Source organism: Pelobates fuscus, chromosome 2 (assembly GCF_036172605.1).
Source record: "Pelobates fuscus isolate aPelFus1 chromosome 2, aPelFus1.pri, whole genome shotgun sequence".
Lineage (NCBI taxonomy): Eukaryota > Metazoa > Chordata > Amphibia > Anura > Pelobatidae > Pelobates > Pelobates fuscus.
The window spans coordinates 432873634-432892200 of NC_086318.1; the positions used below are offsets into that span (position 1 = coordinate 432873634).

General features: G+C 47.4%; 1 protein-coding gene across 2 annotated transcripts; it reads right to left on the minus strand.

The window, feature by feature from the left end:
- Positions 1-229: 229 nt before the first annotated feature.
- On the minus strand, positions 230-18273 carry LOC134586038 (hemoglobin subunit alpha-3-like). Of its 2 annotated transcripts, none has more exons than XM_063441545.1 (3): positions 18253-18273; positions 1171-1375; positions 230-395 (listed from the first exon to the last, which is right to left on the minus strand). In XM_063441545.1, exons 1-3 carry the CDS (start codon positions 18258-18260, stop codon positions 264-266), a joined length of 345 nt encoding a protein of 114 aa, XP_063297615.1. In that variant the 5' UTR covers positions 18261-18273; the 3' UTR covers positions 230-263. The 2 variants fall into 2 exon arrangements, with proteins under 2 accessions (XP_063297615.1, XP_063297614.1); XM_063441544.1 differs by lacking the exon at positions 18253-18273 and adding an exon at positions 3306-3421.
- Positions 18274-18567: the final 294 nt, after the last annotated feature.

An 18567-nucleotide genomic window follows, 5' to 3' on the forward strand; every position in this document is an offset into this window, starting at 1 on the left:
TAAGATTAGGAGGAGATTTAGTAGTGAACTTAGGGCCAGGTAACAAATGCATCGTAGGACACTGCAGAATACCAAAAATAACCAACTCAACCGCAAGTTTGACAGAAGAACTTTAAGGAAGCTTTGAAATAAACAACCACAACACAGGCCTTCATAATCCAGGTTCATTTTATTTCTAATTCTGGCAAGAAGCTGGCATTTGCTAGATATTATTAAAGTTATACTGGATCTTCGTATTACAGCAGATTACTTGTTCTTTGTCCTCACTTCTCCTCACTCCCAGCCAGGACACGACAAACCTCATCAAGGAATGGTTTCCACACGGCCGCCATCTTGTCATTAAATTCCTCTGGAAAGTGCTTGCTCAGAACTGCTATAATACACCCACACATGAGCTGTAGAGAAATTACATATGGTTACATTATGTGCTCACTATTTGTATCATATTTAATGACACTATACAGATATTTTGGATTGTTAGAACCCACAATATATTTAAAAAAAAAAAATGACATTTATGACTTGTGCACAAGTATAGTATCATCTGATACAGGCAAAACCAGTTCCTCATGGTGGATCACTTCATATTGGAGAGATTAAATGGAATGTGGTTCCAACTGACATTGGATCACAAGTCTATACTGATGCCAATTCTTGGCAGCCATTTTATTAGTGTTTTGCTGTGAATGGAAGGTTGGAGCAGAACATGGTCCAAGCCTATTTTATGGAATTCAAGGGACACTATTGCCCTAGTTACAGTTTAAGAGACTGGATCCTCACATGCAAGGGATTTCTCTCAGACATAGAAATGGATGATAAGTCAATTAAATTCTTTCCCAGAGCAAAGCTGGGAGGCGGTGCGCATGTACAGCAAACCACCACACTGCACCAGTCACATTTTTTTCCATGAGACAGTTTTACCGTGTCATCTCATGGGAAGTGCCAGAGAGCCACACAGAGCATTTAAACTCCCCAATGAAGAGCCTGTTCTGTAGAACGAAGCTTCCAACTGCAGAGACATGGCACCCAGACTGCTCCATTGAGAGGATGTGGTATAGGTGCCTATAGTGTACTTTTACATTTCTTGATTAGAGACACCCATCATTTCTTTATGTAAATAACCAATTCAAGACAGACTGCCAATAGGCTGACCATTTCACCAATTCTTACCTCGTAGAGATCCCGTGTCACATGGATTGTATTCACGTGCAAGTCAGTGAGGGTTGTCATGGATTCCTTTAGTTTGTCGTAGTTTTTGATGGCATCACCAATTGCATTCATTATCTTCCCTCCATGAGCAAGCATATCGGGAGAGTTTTTGGATAAATCAAACTTCTCAAAGTATTTAGCAGCTTCTTTGGAGGAAGTGGTAAGGCTAGGGGAGGAAAAAGCCCAGGCAACATTAACACTAATGGAAAGTTAGATATAAACTAGGACCAGTCACAGTTAGCTTTTATTCCAAGTGTACAATTTTTTACATGTATTCCTCACACTATAGTGTTACCCCCCATCTATTTAGGAGTCATTGTCTCCTCCCGTGCTGCATCCACACCAACCTTCCTAGCCAAGACCATCAAGATTGACATCTTATCTAATGCCTTCCCTTTAGGGAAGCATTAGGAGGCAAGTGTGCATGCACAGGAAGTCACCACTCCACACCAGGGACATTGGTATTAGCATTTGATTTAAAGATACATTGTCACCAAAACCACTCTAGCTTTATAAAGCAATTTTGGTAGGTATATATATTATACCACTGCAGTCTCACTGCCATTTACAAGTTAAATCACTGTTTATAGAGCCCTAGTCACACCGTCTTTGTAACCTCTTCCAGTAAAGAGTCATCTTATGTTTAGACTTCCTTTATTTAAGTTTAGAATGGCTTATCTCCTGCTTGGTCAACAGCGTGCTAGACCATGCAAGAGCCTCCTGTATAGAAGTTAGGTTCACTTCACATAGCAGGAGATTTTAAAGAGAGAGTTACATCTGATAGAAAATGCAACAATTCTGTTTTCATGCAGGCTGTGTCAGTCACAGCCAGGGGAGGTGTGGCTATGGCTGCATAAAACAAACCAGTGATTTAACTCATAAATGGCAGAGAATTGAGCAATGAGACTGCAGGGGCATGACTTATGCACAACTTTATTAAAGGACCACTCTAGGCACCCAGACCACTTCAGCTTAATTAAGTGGTCTGGGTGCCAGGTCCAGCTAGGGTTAACCCATTTTTTTTATAAACATAGCAGTTTTAGAGAAACTGCCATGTTTATAAATGGGTTAAGCCTTCCCCCAAAGCCTCTAGTGGCTGTCTCATTGACAGCCGCTTCCGTGATTCTCACTGTGAAAAATCACAGTGAGAGCACGCAAGCGTCCATAGGAAAGCATTGATAATGCTTTCCTTTGCGACCGGCTGAATGCGCACGCAGCTCTTGCCGCGCATGCGCATTCAGCCGACGGGGCGGAACGGAGGAGGATCGGAGGCAGAGAGCTCCCCACCCAGCGCTGGAAAAAGGCAAGTTTTACCACTTTTCCCCTTTCCAGAGCCGGGCGGGAGGGGGACCCTGAGGGTGGGGGCACCCTCAGGGCACTATAGTGCCAGGAAAACGAGTATGTTTTCCTGGCACTATAGTGGTCCTTTAAGCTAAAAGTTGTTTAGGCACCTTTTGTCCCTTTATTAAGGGTCTGCTTGTAATTTAGAGGAAGCACCTCTAGTGGTGGTCCAGAAAAGAGCCATGAGATGGGTTTAACCCTGCAGTCATAACATGGCTGTATCTGCTAAACAGCAAATTTAAATGGGCACTGCACCCATATTCCTTCACGGATATGAAGTGATCAGGGCCTTTAGTTTCCTTTTAAGGAGCTACTAGATTGATGAGGCTGTGGTGGTAATTTTAGGGGTGGATTTCACTGTTTTGGAACCATTGTAGCCCCAGCTACTAGGCTCTCTGAATAATCTAGCATTTAATTTACATAAACATAACTTGAAGCAAACTGAAGTCAAGTTAAGAAGGTTAGCAAAGAGAGCTAGGGTCACAGATTGGGTTTTTTGTATTTCTCATAGTATAATGAATAGCAGCATCGCACTCACAGAGGGGATACATCTTTAAGAAGCTGGGAGAGCCAGCGTGACAGCCAAGCAAATTTTTATAAAAAAAAATAAAAAAATTATATATATATATATATATATATATATATATATATATATATATATATATATATATATACACACATATATACACACACACACACACACACTATACCTAGCATAGTATACACAACTAAAGCACAGATTCCCCATTTATTACCTGTCCATAGCCTCCGCTCCCAGTGTTTCAGCCTTAGGAGCAATCTTCTCCCATAGAGACAGAACCAGCGCCTTCTCAATGTCTGTCAGAGTCATACTGCACTGTGAGAGCTCCTGACCCAGTGAGAAGGAGAATGGAATAGGGAGCCCTTTCCAATGGACCTGTTATAAGGGATCCCAATCAGCTGTGTCCATTAGCAGAACCTGTGTGATGATTTATGTAGATATGGAACCCTTACCAGCAGCCTGTGGCTCTAACAGCTGGGATCCATCTTATTAAATCAGGATTTAGGAACTCAGCAAGTCAGCTACAAAACCTTAATGCTTTGCCACCAAATCATGAAATGTGAATTTCTACAACTGAATAAATGAAATATTCTGCATTACAGTGTTATTTACTAAAGGGAGATTTGTCAGACATTCAAAGTGAATTTCAAATTTAAGGCCAAATCAGCCAAACTGGGAACATTCTCCGAGTCAGCTATGCTTCCAGGTCTTCGGCTAGTTTGGCCTTAAAGATGAAATTCATTTTAAATTTACTTTAAAATTCCTGATAATTCAAACTTTAGTGAATAGACTGAATTAGGATTAATAAATGTGTTTGTGGACACGTATCACCCCCACGCTGGGTTATTCACTAAGTTTGAATTGTCAGGAATTTAATCAGGGCTATTCACTAAACTCCTAAAGGCGAAAACAGCTGATCGGGAAAAGTTCTCCAACTAAGTCCTCGACACAACCTGACTATTTCTGCCTCAGATTCCCCAATTGGATTAAAATTCAGATTCCAGTGAATAACCCTGTTATCAATTCAAAAATAACTTCCAATATGAGGCTGTAATAGCTTAATTGGAAAACAATCTTCCTGTCAGCAACTATTTCATTTCCGTTATTTTAACCTAGAATTTTAAATTTACTTTGAATTCCAGACAATTCACAATTTAGTAAACAACCCTAACAAAATACTGCCTTCATCGTTTAGATTATTGTAATATAGTATAGTATAGTATTGTGTATAATATTGTAGTATAGTGCACTATAGTATTGTATATAATATTATATTGCTGTATAGTCTAGTGTAGTACAGTATTGTGTTTAATATAATATTGTAGTATAGTATTGTATATAATATTATATTGCTGTATAGTCTAGTGTAGTATAGTAGTGTTTAATATAATATTGTAGTATAGTAGTGTATATAATATATAACTAGCCCATCCCCCCCACCCCCACCCACAATGCCCCATCCATATGATCTGGCATACAATAAAAAGCCTGCAGGGACAGGCTATAGACTGTCAGGGTACCTGTAGTATCTACCTCGGAGAAGGTTAGACATTTAGACGGCCGTCCTCTCAGGGGGGCTGACTCACCCGATCCTCGCAGTCCTCCCGGCCGTTTACACGCCGGCCGTGATAGCTCCGCCTCCTTTTATGATGCGGCGCTCAGTAGCCGACGTCATGACGGCAATCACGTTCCGACCTGTCAATCAAATCCCGAGCAACGAATCAGGGCTCGTCGGGGGCGGAGTCATCAATTAAAGAGCCAAGGTATAAAATAGGGTTGTGTGTAATGGCTCATTGCCCTGTCGTGGTTCTAGCTAGTCTGGTCACTCAGTGCTCTTATTTCTATTTGTCTTTTTGGTTCTGACTCGGCTTTGTGTTTTCGACCCTGCTTACCTCTTATCCTTTGGACTCGGCTTGTCTCTCGCCTACCTGCTCTCTCGTTCCCTCGACCTCGGCTTGTCTCTGACCATTCTTTGCTTACTCCTTACGTTAGTCTGGCCATTCTAAGGTCCGGTATACGTACCTAGCTCCTGTTTGTATTCTGCGTGTTGGATCCCTGTCCCGATCCTGACATAGACACCAGAACCACTTCATTAAGCTACAGTGGTTCTGGGGACTATAGTGTCCCTTTAATGTGAGGTAAATTAGAGATTAGTGTCACTAATACTATACTAGATTGCCTACTTACAACCAGATGAAGATGGTGATGGGCTCTGGCTGCAGTCTGGCTCCACTGGGCTGGTGTAGCACAGGGTCTCTGGCGGCTGTTTCTAACTGTGCTCACAAAAGTCAATGTTCTGGGGGATCTTGAAGCAGCTCAATTTTTTGGGGCCCCTTGCACAGCTCAAGGTCTGGGCCCACAGGGCCTGATGGTGCCTATGCCCATAAGGCCCAGGGCCGGATTAAACATAGGGGCTGATGGAGCTGCAGCTCCAGGCCCATGCCCATGGAATAGGCCCATGACTGGTATTTTAAGGCACAGTCGTTATCTGAGGCTGCCTGCCCGTGACTGTATTGCAGTAATACCGGCAGTACAAATGCAAATATTTTTCTCAGTATAAACAGAGATTACTCTGCAATACCAGCACCGGCCAGTAGGGGTCACTGTATGGAGAGAGGCAGGGATAGGAAGTTACAGCATCTCCCTGCCTCTCTCTACTCACTGATCCACGGGGGAGCAGCTACACAGCACAGAGAGTCCAGACAGCAGCTCCCAGCTTGCAGAGACAGACTACAGCTCAGATATGTGAAGGATGGGGGGAAAGGCAGCAGGGAGACATCGGGACACTGAGACACGTGGGGACGCTGAGACACATGGGGACGCTGTGAGACATAGGTAGACACATTGGGACATGGAGACACTAGGGACACAGTGTCCCCATGTCTCCCAGACAGTGTCCCCTAGTCTCCCAGTGTCTGTACCCCATGTCTCTCAGTGTCCCCATGTCTCTCAGGGTCCCCATGTCTCTCAGGGTCCCCATGTCTCTCAGTGTCCACATGTCTCTCAGTGTCCACATGTCTCTCAGTGTCCCCATGTCTCTCAGTGTCCCCATGTCTCTCAGTGTCCCCATGTCTCTCAGTGTCCCCATGTCTCTCAGTGTCCCCATGTCTCTCAGTGTCCCCATGTCTCTCAGTGTCCCCATGTCTCTCAGTGTCCACATGTCTCTCAGTGTCCACATGTCTCCCACTGTCCACATGTCTCCCACTGTCCACATGTCTCCCACTGTCCACATGTCTCCCACTGTCCACATGTCTCCCACTGTCCACATGTCTCCCACTGTCCACATGTCTCCCACTGTCCACATGTGTGGCGAAACCGACCTCGCCACGTGTCCTTGGAGGGGGCTGCTTGCCCGCCTCTTGCCTTTGGACTATGGACCAGACTTTATGTGAATGTGTTAACCCAGATAGCTATGCCATGGAGCCCATTTGTGTAGTTAAAGACTTCGGCTCCGTGGCGAGTGAACTGTGTGAGTAGGATCTGCGTGCTATTCGGTAGTTTTGTGCGCGCAGATCCCAGCTATCTGGGGATAGGTGAAATGTCTGTGTGTTATGTGTAAAAGGTGAATTTATGTATTTTAAAGTGTTTTACTGTCTTTGTGTCCCCATGTGCTCAATGGAGTCTGTCTCTGTGCTGGGAGGTAATTGGATTGCTTCTCCAGCACAGAGAAGGCTCTGTAAAACCGGTCTGAGCTGGAGCTAGGGGTTTTAAAAGATACTTTACTAACTTTTGAACCCCTGGTCTGATCCATGCCATTTTTAAATATGTTGTTCCCCTGAATGGATTGATTGTGGATATGTAATTTTGTGTGAATGTGATGTATGGTTTTGAAGTTATAAATATTGTGTAAAAAGTATATTTTAAACTGTATGAATAATGGGATTATGTATCACACTAAGGGGAGGGGATGTGTGGGAGGAAACATCTATGTCATTGGTTATTTTATGCCTCCCCCTGGGTGTGGCCTGTATGTGTACTCTTGTAATAAAAGCCAGGCTGGATGTGCCAGTCCAGAGATTCTGCTTGACCCTCAAACCGATGTGTCGTCTCGTTTTTGGGGGAATTGGATTGTATGCTGACTGCCAGGAGTGTAAGCGGATTGTATGCTTTTCCTGTTCGGCTGATTCCAGGGTTCGTGTGTTTCCAGTTCGGGAGTTGGAAGATTTGTACAGTTTGCAGTTTGGAAGATTGATGCTTGCAGTAGCTGCTGGTCTATGGAAAAGGGGGATATCGCCTAAACTGGGTTTTATCCTCTTGTAAGTGAAACGGTCCGTTACAACATGTCTCCCAGTGTCCACATGTCTCCCAGTGTCCACATGTCTCCCAGTGTCCACATGTCTCCCAGCCAGTGTCCCTAGTGTCTCCGTTTCCCCTATGTCTCCCAGTGTCTGTGTCCCTAGTGTCTCCATGTCTCCCAGTGTCCCTATGTCTATGTCCACAAGTTCCCCCATGTCTCCCAATGTCCCCAAGTGTCTGTGTCTCCATGCCTCCCAGCCAGTGTCCCTAGTGTCTTAGTTTCCCCAATGTCTGTGTCCCCATGTCTCCCAGTGTCTGTGTCCCTAGAGTCTGTGACCTCGTTTCTCCCAGTATTCCCAAATGTCTGTGTCCCCATGTATCCCAGTGTCCCCATGTTTGTATCCACAAGTGACCCCATGTCTCCCAGCATCCCCAAGTGTCTCACTGTGTCCCCATGTCTCTCAGTGCCCCCTAGTATCCTAGTGACACGGGACACACTGAGACATGGGGACACTGGGAGAAATGGGGACACAGACACTGGGAGACTAAGGGACAGGGCGACATGGGGACACCAACATTGTGATACATAGGGACACTGATGCCAGACTGGCCTTCCAATTCTTTGGACAGACATGCCCCTTTTTTGGGCATGTTCGTCGCTTTTGTCAGTTCTGGTCATGTGATTCGCGTCATTGGCCCACCCTTTTACCCCACCCATTGACTTCCTGCTTCGCTGGACACTGCTTTTAGGGGGTATGGATTTACTTGAAAGAGGAAAGCATACAATAGATAAAGAGATTAGGATAGAGTATGTGTTTTCTTATAGCTGCCTCCAGGGCCGGTGCAAGGATTTTGGGGTACATAGGTGAAGATGCACTTTTCCGTCCCGCACCCCCTCTAAAATTAACATCTTCACCTATGAGCCTCCTAACCAGCCCCTTAGTGTTCCTCTCCCCTCCCCTCCCCCCCTCTTTTCCCTGTCCCTTGGTGTTTCTCTCCCTTCCCCTCTCTGTCCCTTGGTGTACCCCCCACCCTCTTAGCGGTCACACTCCCCTTCCTGGTGTGCCTCCTACCTGTCTTGTAGCGTTGCGGAGCAGATCCTCTACAGGAGCTTCGGTTTTCTGTACCTGGCTGGACTGACAGGAAGTGCTCTCTCAGTGAGCACTTCCTGTCAGTCTGGCCGGGTACAGGAAACAGAAGCTCCTGTACTGCGCTCCGCTCCGCCACGCTACACTCAGTGGTGTATACACACTAACAGCCACACACACTCAATGACAAACACACTGAGGTCACTGACAGACACAGACTCACTGATCTGACACACACTCAATCACAAACATACTCTCACTGATTTGACAGACACTCACAAACACATTCACACTGACAAAACACTCATACACTGACAGACACACATTCATACAATCATTCACAGACACAAACACACTCACAAACACATACACACTCACAGACAAACACATACACACACTCACAGACAAACACATACACACACACAAACACATACACACACAGACAAACACAGACAAATTATTAATAATATCCACCCAGCCTCCCTACCTGGAGAGCTGGCGTGGATCCGTCCCTGGGGTTCAGTGGGGCTGCTGGGCAGCGGGCGGCAGTGTTCTAATGAGAGGCGGCGAGGGAGCTCTAACCTGTCTGCTATGCTCCCTCGCGGGCTGTCTACTGATGCCGGGAGCCGGAATATGACGTCATATTCCGGCTCCCGCAGAATCAGCAGACAGCGCGCGAGGGAGCAGAGTAGACAGGTTAGAGCTCCCTCGCCGCCTTTCATTAGAACACTGTCGCCCGCCGGGGGTCCAGGAGGTGACCTGGCAGGAGGGAGCGCTTCCCTCCAACCGGTCACTGAAATCTGGCACCCCCAGAGCCGGTGCGCCCTAAGGCGGCCGCCTGTGCCGCCTTATGGACGCGCCGGCCCTGGCTGCATCCTTTGAGTTTCCCTCCAACACCAACTCTATCAGATACATGATGCTTGAGAGGTATGACTGTTTTAGTGTTTTTGGTCGATAAGATTCTGTAATTAGGCCCCATCATAATTGTCAGCACCAGGCCCACTGGGCTCTTAATCTGGCCCTGATAAGGCCCACCCATAAGTCTACCTACATGTTACACCCATGAGTTTACTCACAGGGAGTGGAGTGTGTAGGGCAAGCATGTGAAACTCAAAGAATGGCACGGGCCACATAAACAAGGTTTAAGTTTATGTGGGACCCCCTAAAAAATACCTTACATTTTCATAGGAACGCAAGTTTATTTTAAAAAATACAGTATAAAAAAAAACTAGCACCCCCTCTACTAAACCACAGCTCCCCCTCTACTGAATCCCACCCCCCTACCACCCCATGCCAAACTGTTCCTCCTGCTGACACACACATACACACTGACAGACACACACACTGACAGACACTCACACATTCTTTTCTTTATTGCTCCCTACCTTTTGGAGCTGATGTGGAGCATCTCCCTGGGGTCCTTCTATCTGCTCCTCACTGCTTCCGCGTGCAGTTTAGTGATGCCGGGTGCTGGAATATCACGTCATATTCCAACGTCCGGCTTCACTTCAGACGGCGCACCTGAGAGAGCAGTGAGGAGCAGTAACATTAGGCTCCCTCGCTGCATCCACCGTCCCTTCCTCCCTGGCTGGGTAAGATTTAGCAGAGTAGGCACCTGCAATGTGGGGGAAGCAGGTGCCTACTCTGCTTTAACACCAGCCTGTGATTCTGTGTTTGTATTTGTAAGGGATGCAAGGTGTCTGTATGTAAAGGATGCAGTGTGTCTGTCTGTAAAGGGTGCATTGAGTGTGCAAGAGATGCATTGTATTTCAGTGTTTGTTTCTGTGTGTGTAAGGGATGCATTGTGTGTTTCTGTGTATGTGTGCCAGGGGTTCATTGTCTTTGTGTGTAAGGGTTGCATTGTGTGTGTGTGATGGGTGCATTGTGTGTTTCTCTGTGTGTAAGGGAAGCATGGTGTGTTGCTGTGTGTGTAAAGGGATGCATTGTGTGTGTAGTGGGAAATAGAGAGTTTGTGGGGTAGGATAGGGGCTGAGTCGTACCAGCCCCTTTGTGCTTCTTTTTCCCCTCTTCCTCAGCCTCTCTCCCCTCCTGTCCCTTATTTCTCTCCCCTGCCTCACTGTCCTTTAGTAATCTCCCCTGCCCCCAATCCCTTAGAGCTCACCCCTCCCATTCCTTTAGAGCTCTCTCCTGTCCATTATTGGTCTCTCTCCCCCACCTCGTCCCTTATTGGTCTCTCCTCTCTCATGCCCCCTCCCTAGTGATCTCCCTCCCCCTTTCCCGTAGTGCTCTCCCCTCCTGTCTCTTAGAGTTCTCCCATCCTGTCCCTTAGTGCTTTCCCCTCCCGTTCTCCCATCCTGTCCCTTAGTGCTTTCCCCCTTGTCCCTTGGTGCTTCCCCCGTCCCTTAGTACTCTCTCCTACACTCTGTCCCTTAGAGCTCTCCCCTGCTCCCTGTCCTTTAGAGCTCTCCCTTCCGTCCTTTAGAGCTCTCCCCTGTCCCTTAGTAGTCTCTCCTCTCCCCCTGTCCCTTAGTAGTCTCTCCTCTCCCCCTGTCCCTTAGTAGTCTCTCCTCTCCCCCTGTCCCTTAGTAGTCTCTCCTCTCCCCCTGTCCCTTAGTAGTCTCTCCTCTCCCCCTGTCCCTTAGTGGTCTCTCCTCTCCCCCTGTCCCTTAGTGGTCTCTCCTCTCCCCCTGTCCCTTAGTGGTCTCTCCTCTCCCCCTGTCCCTTAGTGGTCTCTCCTCTCCCCCTGTCCCTTAGTGGTCTCTCCTCTCCCCCTGTCCCTTAGTGGTCTCTCCTCTCCCCCTGTCCCTTAGTGGTCTCTCCTCACCCCCTGTCCCTTAGTGGTCTCTACTCACCCCCTGTCCCTTAGTGGTCTCTACTCACCCCCTCCCCCTTAGTGGTCTCTACTCACCCCCTCCCCCTTAGTGGTCTCTACTCACCCCCTCCCCCTTAGTGGTCTCTACTCACCCCCTCCCCCTTAGTGGTCTCTACTCACCCCCTCCCCCTTAGTGGTCTCTACTCACCCCCCCCCCCCATAGTGGTCTCTCCTCCACCCACCCACCTCCCTTAGTGGTCTCTCCTCCCCCCCACCCATAGGGGTCTCTCCTCCACCCCCACCTCCCTTAGTGGTGTCTCGTCACCCCCTACCTCCCTTAGTGGTCTCTCCTCACCCCCCTCCCATAGTGGTCTCTCCTCACCCCCCCTCCCATAATGGTCTCTCCTCACCCCCCTCCCATAGTGGTCTCTCCTCACCCCCCTCCCATAGTGGTCTCTCCTCACCCCCCTCCCATAGTGGTCTCTCCTCACCCCCCTCCCATAGTGGTCTCTCCTCACCCCCCTCCCATAGTGGTCTCTCCTCACCCCCCTCCCATAGTGGTCTCTCCTCACCCCCCTCCCATAGTGGTCTCTCCTCACCCCCCTCCCATAGTGGTCTCTCCTCACCCCCCTCCCATAGTGGTCTCTCCTCACCCCCCTCCCATAGTGGTCTCTCCTCACCCCCCTCCCATAGTGGTCTCTCCTCACCCCCCTCCCATAGTGGTCTCTCCTCGCCCCCCTCCCATAGTGGTCTCTCCTCGCCCCCCTCCCATAGTGGTCTCTCCTCACCCCCCTCCCATAGTGGTCTCTCCTCACCCCCGTCCCATAGTGGTCTCTCCTCACCCCCGTCCCATAGTGGTCTCTCCTCACCCCCGTCCCATAGTGGTCTCTCCTCACCCCCGTCCCATAGTGGTCTCTCCTCACCCCCGTCCCATAGTGGTCTCTCCTCACCCCCGTCCCATAGTGGTCTCTCCTCACCCCCCTCCCATAGTGGTCTCTCCTCACCCCCCTCCCATAGTGGTCTCTCCTCACCCCCCTCCCATAGTGGTCTCTCCTCACCCCCCTCCCATAGTGGTCTCTCCTCACCCCACTCCCATAGTGGTCTCTCCTCACCCCACTCCCATAGTGGTCTCTCTTCACCCCCCCACCTCCCTAAGTGGTCTCCTTGAACCCCCCCCCCTTAGTGGTCTCTCCTCAACCCCCCTCCCTCCCTCCCTTCATGGTCTCCCCCTGTTCTCCTCACCCCCCCTACCCTCCACCTATGTATATAACTTGCAGCTATTAGTGGGAACTATGGAGCATCTTACAAAGGACACGTTCCCAGGGAGGTCATTTCTCTCCTAGAACCTTCAGATTCCAAACACTGTAGAGCAGTGCTTTTCTGCTGCCCATCAATATGGATCAGTGAGATGGGTAAAGGGAAATGGTGCATCTGGCAATCTCAGTTGCATATTGGTCGTAGAGTGACTCACTGGAGAGGGAAACAAGGTTTTAAATTTATGAAAACATTAAATTTAAAACTTCTGGCACCTATTTCTACCAGCCTGTGTCCCTTTACTTGTCCCCACTCCATCCCAACACTTAAAGAGTTACTCCAAGTTCTGTGACCACCATGACAGTGATTTGGTTATAGAAACATAGAATGTGACGGCAGATAAGAACCATTCGGCCCATCTAGTCTGCCCAATTTTCTAAATGCTTTCATTAGTCTCTGGCCTTATCTTATAGTTAGGATAGCCTTATGCCTATCCCATGCATGCTTAAACTCCTTCACTGTGTTAACCTCTACCACTTCAGCTGGAAGGCTATTGCATGCATCCACTACCCTCTCAGTAAAGTAATACTTCCTGATATTATTTATAAACCTTTGCCCCTCTAATTTAAGACTATGTCATCTTATTGTGGTAGTTTCTTCTTTTAAATAGTCTCTATTATGTATTTTAAATGTTTCTATCATATCCCCCCTGTCTCATCTTTCCTCCAAGCTATACATGTTAAGTTCCTTTAAACTTTACTTGTAAGTCGTATCCTGCAATCCTTGAACCAGTTTAGTAGCTCTTCTCTGAACTCTCTTTAAGGTATCAATATCCTTTTGGAGATACGGTCTCCAGTACTGCGTACAATACCCCAAGTGAGGTCTCACCAGTGTTCTGTACAATGGCATCAGGGCCGGACTGGCCCACCGGGATACCGGGAAATTTCGGCACCTGGGGCCGGGGTGACCTGCGGCCGCAGGGAGAACTTGAAAGGCGGCCGCAGGGGAAGCTCTTCATGTGGCCGCTGGGGGAGCAGGCTGTTCTGTCTCTGCTCTCCCTCCCTGACATCATATTCCGGCTCCGGTCTCATTAAGCTGCGCGCGAGGGAGGGAGAGCAGAGATAGAACAGCCTGCTCCCCCAGCGGCCTCATGAAGAGCTTCCCCTGCGGCCGCCTTTCAAGTTCTCCCTGCGGCCGCCAGCACAGCTATCAGTCTGCCCACCCACAGGTACCAAAAAGTATGTATGTCAGTGGGAGTGTGTGTGTGTGTGTCATGCTGTGTGTGTCTGTCTGTCATGCTGTGTGTGTGTGTGTCTGTCTGTATCATGCTGTGTGTGTGTGTGTGTGTGTGTCTGTCTGTGTGTGTCTGCATCATGCTGTGTGTCTGCCTGCGTCATGCTGTGTGTCTGTCTGCGTCATGCTGTGTGTCTGTCTGCGTCATGCTGTGTGTCTGTCTGCGTCATGCTGTGTGTCTGTCTGCGTCATGCTGTGTGTCTGTCTGCGTCATGCTGTGTGTCTGTCTGCGTCATGCTGTGTGTGTGTGTGTGTCTGTATGTGTGTCTGTTTCATGATGTGTGTGTGTGTCATGCTGTGTGTGTCTGTGTGTGTCTGTTTGTGTCATGCTGTGTGTGTGTGCCTGTATGTGTCATGCTGTGTGTTTGTGTGTCTGTCTGTCTGTGTCGTGTGTGTCTGTATCATGGTGTGTGTGTGTCTGTCATGCTGTGTATGTGTGTCTGTCTGTGTCATGCGGTGTGTGTGTCTGTGCCATGCGCTGTGTGTGTCTGTCTGTGTCATGATGTGTGTGTGTCTGTCTGTGTCATGATGTGTGTGTGTGTGTGTCTGTGTCATGCTGTGTGTGTGTGTGTCTGTCTGTGTCGTGTGTGTCTGTCTGTGTCGTGTGTGTCTGTCTGTGTCGTGTATCTGTGTGTCTGTGTCATGCTGTGTGTGTCTGTGTCATGCTGTGTGTGTCTGTCTGTGTCATGATGTGTGTGTCTGTCTGCGTCATGATGTGTGTGTCTGTCTGCGTCATGCTGTGTGTGTCTGTCTGCGTCATGCTGTGTGTCTGTCTGAGTCATGCTGTGTGTGTGTGTGTCTGTCTGTGTGTCTGTTTCATGATGTGTGTGTGTGTCATGCTGTGTGTGTCTGTCTGTGTGTGTCTGTGTGTGTCTGTCTGCATCATGCTGTGTGTCTGTCTGAGTCATGCTGTGTGTGTGTGTGTCTGTCTGTGTGTCTGTTTCATGATGTGTGTGTGTGTCATGCTGTGTGTGTCTGTCTGTGTGTGTCTGTGTGTGTCTGTTTGTGTCATGCTGTGTGTGTGCCTGTCTGTGTCATGCTGTGTGTTTGTGTGTCTGTCTGTCTGTGTCGTGTGTGTCTGTATCATGGTGTGTGTGTGTCTGTCATGCTGTGTATGTGTGTCTGTCTGTGTCATGCGGTGTGTGTGTCTGTGCCATGCGCTGTGTGTGTCTGTCTGTGTCATGATGTGTGTGTGTGTGTCTGTGTCATGCTGTGTGTGTGTGTGTGTCTGTCTGTCTATCTCGTGTGTGTCTGTGTCGTGTGTATCTGTGTCATGCTGTGTGTGTCTGTCTGTGTCATGCTGTGTGTGTCTGTCTGTGTCATGCTGTGTGTGTGTGTGTGTGTCTGTCTGTGTCATGATGTGTGTGTCTGTCTGTGTCATGCTGTGTGTGTCTGTCTGTGTCATGCTGTGTCTGTGTGTGTCTGTCTGTGTCATGATGTGTGTGTCTGTCTGTGTCATGATGTGTGTGTCTGTCTGTGTCATGATGTGTGTGTCTGTCTGTGTCATGATGTGTGTGTCTGTCTGTGTCGTGTGTGTCTGTATCATGGTGTGTGTGTCTGTCTGTCTCGTGTGTGTCTGTGTCGTGTGTATCTGTGTGTCTGTGTCATGCTGTGTGTGTCTGTCTGTGTCATGCTGTGTGTGTCTGTCTGTGTCATGCTGTGTGTGTCTGTCTGTGTCATGCTGTGTGTGTGTGTCTTTCTGTGTCATGATGTGTGTGTGTGTCTTTCTGTGTCATGCTGTGTGTGTGTGTCTGTCTGTGTCATGCTGTGTGTGTCTGTCTGTGTCATGCTGTGTGTGTGTGTCTTTCTGTGTCATGATGTGTGTGTGTGTCTGTCTGTGTCATGCTGTGTCTGTGTGTCTGTCTGTGTCATGCTGTGTCTGTGTGTGTCTGTCTGTGTCTGTGTGTGTCATGCGCTGTGTGTGTCTGTCTGTGTCGTGTGTGTCTGTCTGTCTGTGTCGTGTGTGTCTGTCTCATGCTGTGTGTCTGTCTGTGTTACGCTGTGTGTCTGTCTGTGTTACGCTGTGTGTCTGTCTGTGTCATCTGTGTCACGGTGTGTCTGTGTCATCTGTGTCACGGTGTGTCTGTGTCATGGTGTGTGTGTGTGTCATGGTGTGTGTGTGTGATGGTGTGTGTGTGTGTGTGTCATGGTGTGTGTCATGGTGTGTGTGTGTGTGTCATGGTGTGTGTGTGTGTGTCATGGTGTGTGTGTGTGTCAGTCGTGGTGTGTGTGTGTGTCAGTCGTGGTGTGTGTGTGTGTCAGTCGTGGTGTGTGTGTGTGTCAGTCGTGGTGTGTGTGTTTTACTCACCTTTTTTTTTTCCCCAACGTCGTGCTGGTCTCTGCCTCTATGACTGAAATCATCAAGCTTGATGATCTCAGCCAATCCGCACTGACACAGGAAGCGCCTCTAGTCTGAGTGTCTGTCACTAGAGGTGTCACTAGGAAGCAATGTAAACACTGCCTTTTCTCTGCAAAGTCAGTGTTTACATTCAAAAGCCTGCAGGGACAGGCTATAGACACCAGAACCACTACATTAAGCTGTGTGTGTGTGCGCCTGCTAGTGAGCTTGCTTGCATGTGTATGTGTGTGTGTGTCTGCTAGTGAGTGAGCTTGTGTTTTTATGTCAATGAGCTTATGTATATTAGTGAAATTGTTTGTCTATGAGGCTGTGCATCAATGAGCTTGTGTGTGTCAGTGAGATTGTCTGTGTCTGCATGTGAGTATGCTTACTGTATAATTAAATGTTTTACTCTGAAAGGACCAATATATTATATTAGAAAAATAAATATATATATATATATTACTCTATTATCTGGGGTGGCAAGACATATCCTTACATATTACATGCGACAATATATGGTGCAATGACTTATGGGGCTGGCATAGATATTTTTTTCCAGGGCTGCTGCTCTATTACATTGTCTGCCTACCTTTAAGTCCTCACCCCTAAATCCTTTTCCTCAGATGTTGAGGTTAGGACTCTATCAAATATTCTGTACTCTGCCCTTGGGTTTTTTTACGTCCAAGATGCATTATCTTGCACTTATCCACATTAAATGTCAGTTGCCACAATTCTGACCATTTTTTTTAGTTTACCTAAATCATTCCCTCCTGGAATATTAACCCTGTTACATATCTTAGTATCATCAGCAAAAAGACAAACCTTACCACCAAGACCTTCTGCAATATCACTAATAAAAATATTAAAGAGAATGGGCCCAAGTTCAGATCCCTGAGGTACCCCACCGGTGACAAGCCCAAGCTTCGAATATACTCCATTGACTACAACCCTCTGTTGCCTGTCACTCAGCTTCTGCATTACCCATTCAACAATATTGAAATCCAAACTTGAAGATTGCAGTTTATTGATAAGCCTTCTATGTGCAACAGCGTCAAAAGCCTTACTGAAATCTAGGTAAGCAATGTCTACTGCACCACCCTGATCTATAATTTTAGTTACCCAATCAAAACAAAATCAATAAGATTAGTTTGGCATGATCTCCCTGAAGTAAAACCATGTTGTCTCTGATCTTGAAATTTATGTGTTTTTAGATGTTCAACAATCCTATCCTTTAACATGGTTTCCATCACTTTCCCCACTACTGAAGTAAGGCTTACTGACCTATAGTTGCCCGACTCCTCCCCATTACCTTTCTTGTGAATGGGCACAACATTCGCCAACTTCCAATCTTCTGGGACTACTCCTGTTATCAATGATTGGTTAAATAAATCTGTTAATGGTTTTGCTAGTACACCACTAAGCTCTTTTAATAGCTTTGGGTGTATTCCATCAAGTCCCATTGACTTATTTGTCTTTACTTTTGACAGTTGAAATAGAACCTCTTCCTCTGTAAACTCAAACCAGGGAAATGCTGTATGAGACGCGTTTGATTTAATAACGGCTTGTTATTCAGAGGAAGTGCCTCTAGTGGCTGACAAGTAAATGAGCCACAAGAGGGGGATTAACCCTGCCACAATAACATTCCTGTACCTGCTAAACAGCAAGGTTTTAGATTGTTGGGTTAAATTAACTGCACCTAGACACTTATTGAGATGGGGCAAGTAGTGTCCTTTTAACCCTCTTAAGGACACATGATGGAAATATTCCATCAGGATTCCCTTTTATTCCAGAAGTTCTGTCCTTAAGGGGTTAAGGAGCTACTATATTGATGGGGTCATTTTAGGAATTCTTACATTTAGCAGTGGATCTGACCATTGTAGCCCCCATGTTTGTTCAGATATCTGGAGAAACATGGAGTCTTCACTATCCTAGAAGCGTGGCACTCACATAGGGACTATATCTTTAAGAAGCTGGGAGAGCCAGCGTGACAGCCAGACATACTGCCGTACTCCCCAACATTTCAGATGGGCAGAGGACTGTTAGTAGTTTTTGATTTATGCAGCTAAAAAGGTAACTACTAAATGTCAAGTTTTGACTAAGACATCAGCTTTGGGATATCCATCTCCTCCATATACACAGCATATTATACACAAAGCACAGATCTCCCATTTATTACCTGTCCATGGCCTCCGCTCCCAGCCTTAGGAGCAATCTTCTCCCATAGAGACAGAACCAGAACCTTCTCAGCGTCTGTCAGAGTCATACTGCACTGTGTGAGATCCTGACCCAGTGAGGAGGAGACTGGAATAGGGAGCCCGTTCCAATGGACCTGTTATAAGGGATCCCAATCAGCTGTGTCCATTATCAGAACCTGTGTGATGATTTATGTAGATATGGAACCCTTACCAACAGCCTGTGGCTTTAACAGCTGGGATACATCTTATTATATAAGGATTTAGGAACTCAGTAAATGAGGGGCAGTGATTCTCAA

What these genes read in the sequence shown, in the direction of transcription:
- LOC134586038 (XM_063441544.1), bottom strand. Translation starts at nt 3,400, where the DNA reads ATGACTCTGACAGACATTGAGAAGGCGCTGGTTCTGTCTCTATGGGAG. An exon ending in GGAGCGGAGGCTATGGACAG is followed by an intron (nt 1,376 to 3,305) that starts GTAATAAATGGG and finishes TTCCTCCCCTAG; the next exon opens with CCTTACCACTTCCTCCAAAG. An exon ending in TGACACGGGATCTCTACGAG is followed by an intron (nt 396 to 1,170) that starts GTAAGAATTGGT and finishes ATTTCTCTACAG; the next exon opens with CTCATGTGTGGGTGTATTAT.